Below are 1,776 nucleotides of genomic sequence, written 5' to 3' on the forward strand. Positions count from 1 at the left end.
ACGGGGTTTCACCATATTAGCCAGAATGGTCTCGATCTCCTGACCTCATGATCCGCCCACCTCAGCCTCCCAAAGTGCTGGGATTACAGGTGTGAGCCACCGTGCCTGGCCGAGTTTTGCTTTTTTGCCCAGGCTGGAGTGAAGCGGAAAGATACCGGCTCACTGCAACCTCTGCCCCCCAGGTTCAAGTGATTCTCCTGCCTCAGCCTCCCAAGTAGCTGGGATTACAGGCATGCGCCACCATGCCTGGCTAAGTTTTGTATTTTTGGTAGAGACAGGATTTGCACCACGTTGGCCAGGTGATCTGCCTGCCTCGGCCTCTCAGAGTGCTGGGATTATAGGCATGAGCCACTGCGCCCAACCACCTGCGACTTTTTAAATGAAACGTTTTGTGATTGTGCCAAGGAAAATTGATCATCTGTTTGTCTAAATATCTAAAGAACTCTATTTTAAAACACTATCTACAAACATATAATAACTTAAAGAATGTAAGATACCTATAATCTTATTTCCACAGTAAGTTTATAAACTTCATGAAAGCCATGCTTTTTAGGTTTCCATAATGATTAACATAATGCCCTCCACATAAAAGACACACACTAAATATTTGAGTAAATTAACAAGGGCTTTTAAAAGTAGTACAATAAAATTTTCCAGAACGGTATATAAAGTAGAAAAGAAATTATGTTTGAAAACCCGTAGACATTATAACTCAATAGAATATTCACTCATCAACCAATAGTTAACTACAGCTATTAGGTGCCAGACTGTACTTAAAAGTTACACATCTTGTAGCCCATATTTTTGGCTTATTACAACTTCAGCCTCTATTTTCTTAAATTGTTTTCTGTTCCCACAGCCAACTTATTTTTTAAATCATCAGCTATCTAATCAGGAATAAATGTGATTTATTTCAATATGAATTTTTAAAATTAATGTTTCTCCCATGTATCTTGTACATTTAAAGAATTGACACTGATGACTACAGTAGAGATATTGACAGAAGATTAGCCCTGCATATGCTGTATTTACACAAATAGATTTTTAAAAAACAATTAAGCAAGATTGTCAATATTATTTTAGGTGCAAAATTTCCAATCAAATGGACAGCTCCTGAAGCTGCACTGTATGGTCGGTTTACAATAAAGTCTGATGTCTGGTCATTTGGAATTCTGCAGACAGAGCTGGTAACAAAGGGCAGAGTGCCATATCCGGGTAAGCTTGCATTTTATTAGCTCTTGGTTATCTCATGAGTGGCTTTATCAGGAGTTTATTAGGAACAGAATTGTAAGCGGGGAAAAGGCCTTTATTTCTTCTCATAGTCCCCCTGCCTCTCCCTCTCCCCACTCCTTCCCTTTACTGTGGCATTGGATGGGTAACAGTCAGTGAAAGCCACGATCCTTGACTGGGTGAGTATATGAGGTGTGCCCCACATTCACCTCAGCTTAGGACATTTTTCAAAAGGGCCTCTTACTGTTCTCTCAGATAATAAACATATCTTAAATATCCTGGGTCATCACCCCATACCCTAAATAATTGTTATTTCCCAGTAGTGTGACTGGTGGGTTTTTTGTTGTTGTTGTTTTTTGTTTTGGTTTGTTTTTTGAGACAGAGTCTCACTCTGTCACGCAGGCTGGAGTGCAGTGGTGCAATCTCGGCTCACTGCAACCTCTGCCTCTTAGGTTCAAGCAATTCTCCTGCCTCAGCCTCCCAAGTAGCTGGGATTACAGGCACCCGCCACCACGCCCAGCTAATTTTTTGTATTTTTAGTAGAGA

General features: G+C 40.6%; 1 protein-coding gene across 2 annotated transcripts in view; it reads left to right on the forward strand.

The window, feature by feature from the left end:
- YES1 (YES proto-oncogene 1, Src family tyrosine kinase) overlaps positions 1-1,776 on the forward strand; it is a 92,731-nt gene that overhangs the window by 75,038 nt on the left and 15,917 nt on the right. For both annotated transcript variants that reach the window (XM_011996339.1, XM_011996338.1), the window contains exon 11: positions 1,084-1,215. In XM_011996339.1, the coding sequence (XP_011851729.1) occupies positions 1,084-1,215 (132 nt within the window). The remainder of the gene's footprint in view (positions 1-1,083; positions 1,216-1,776) is intronic.

This window comes from Mandrillus leucophaeus, unplaced genomic scaffold, assembly GCF_000951045.1.
Source record: "Mandrillus leucophaeus isolate KB7577 unplaced genomic scaffold, Mleu.le_1.0 Scaffold51, whole genome shotgun sequence".
Lineage (NCBI taxonomy): Eukaryota > Metazoa > Chordata > Mammalia > Primates > Cercopithecidae > Mandrillus > Mandrillus leucophaeus.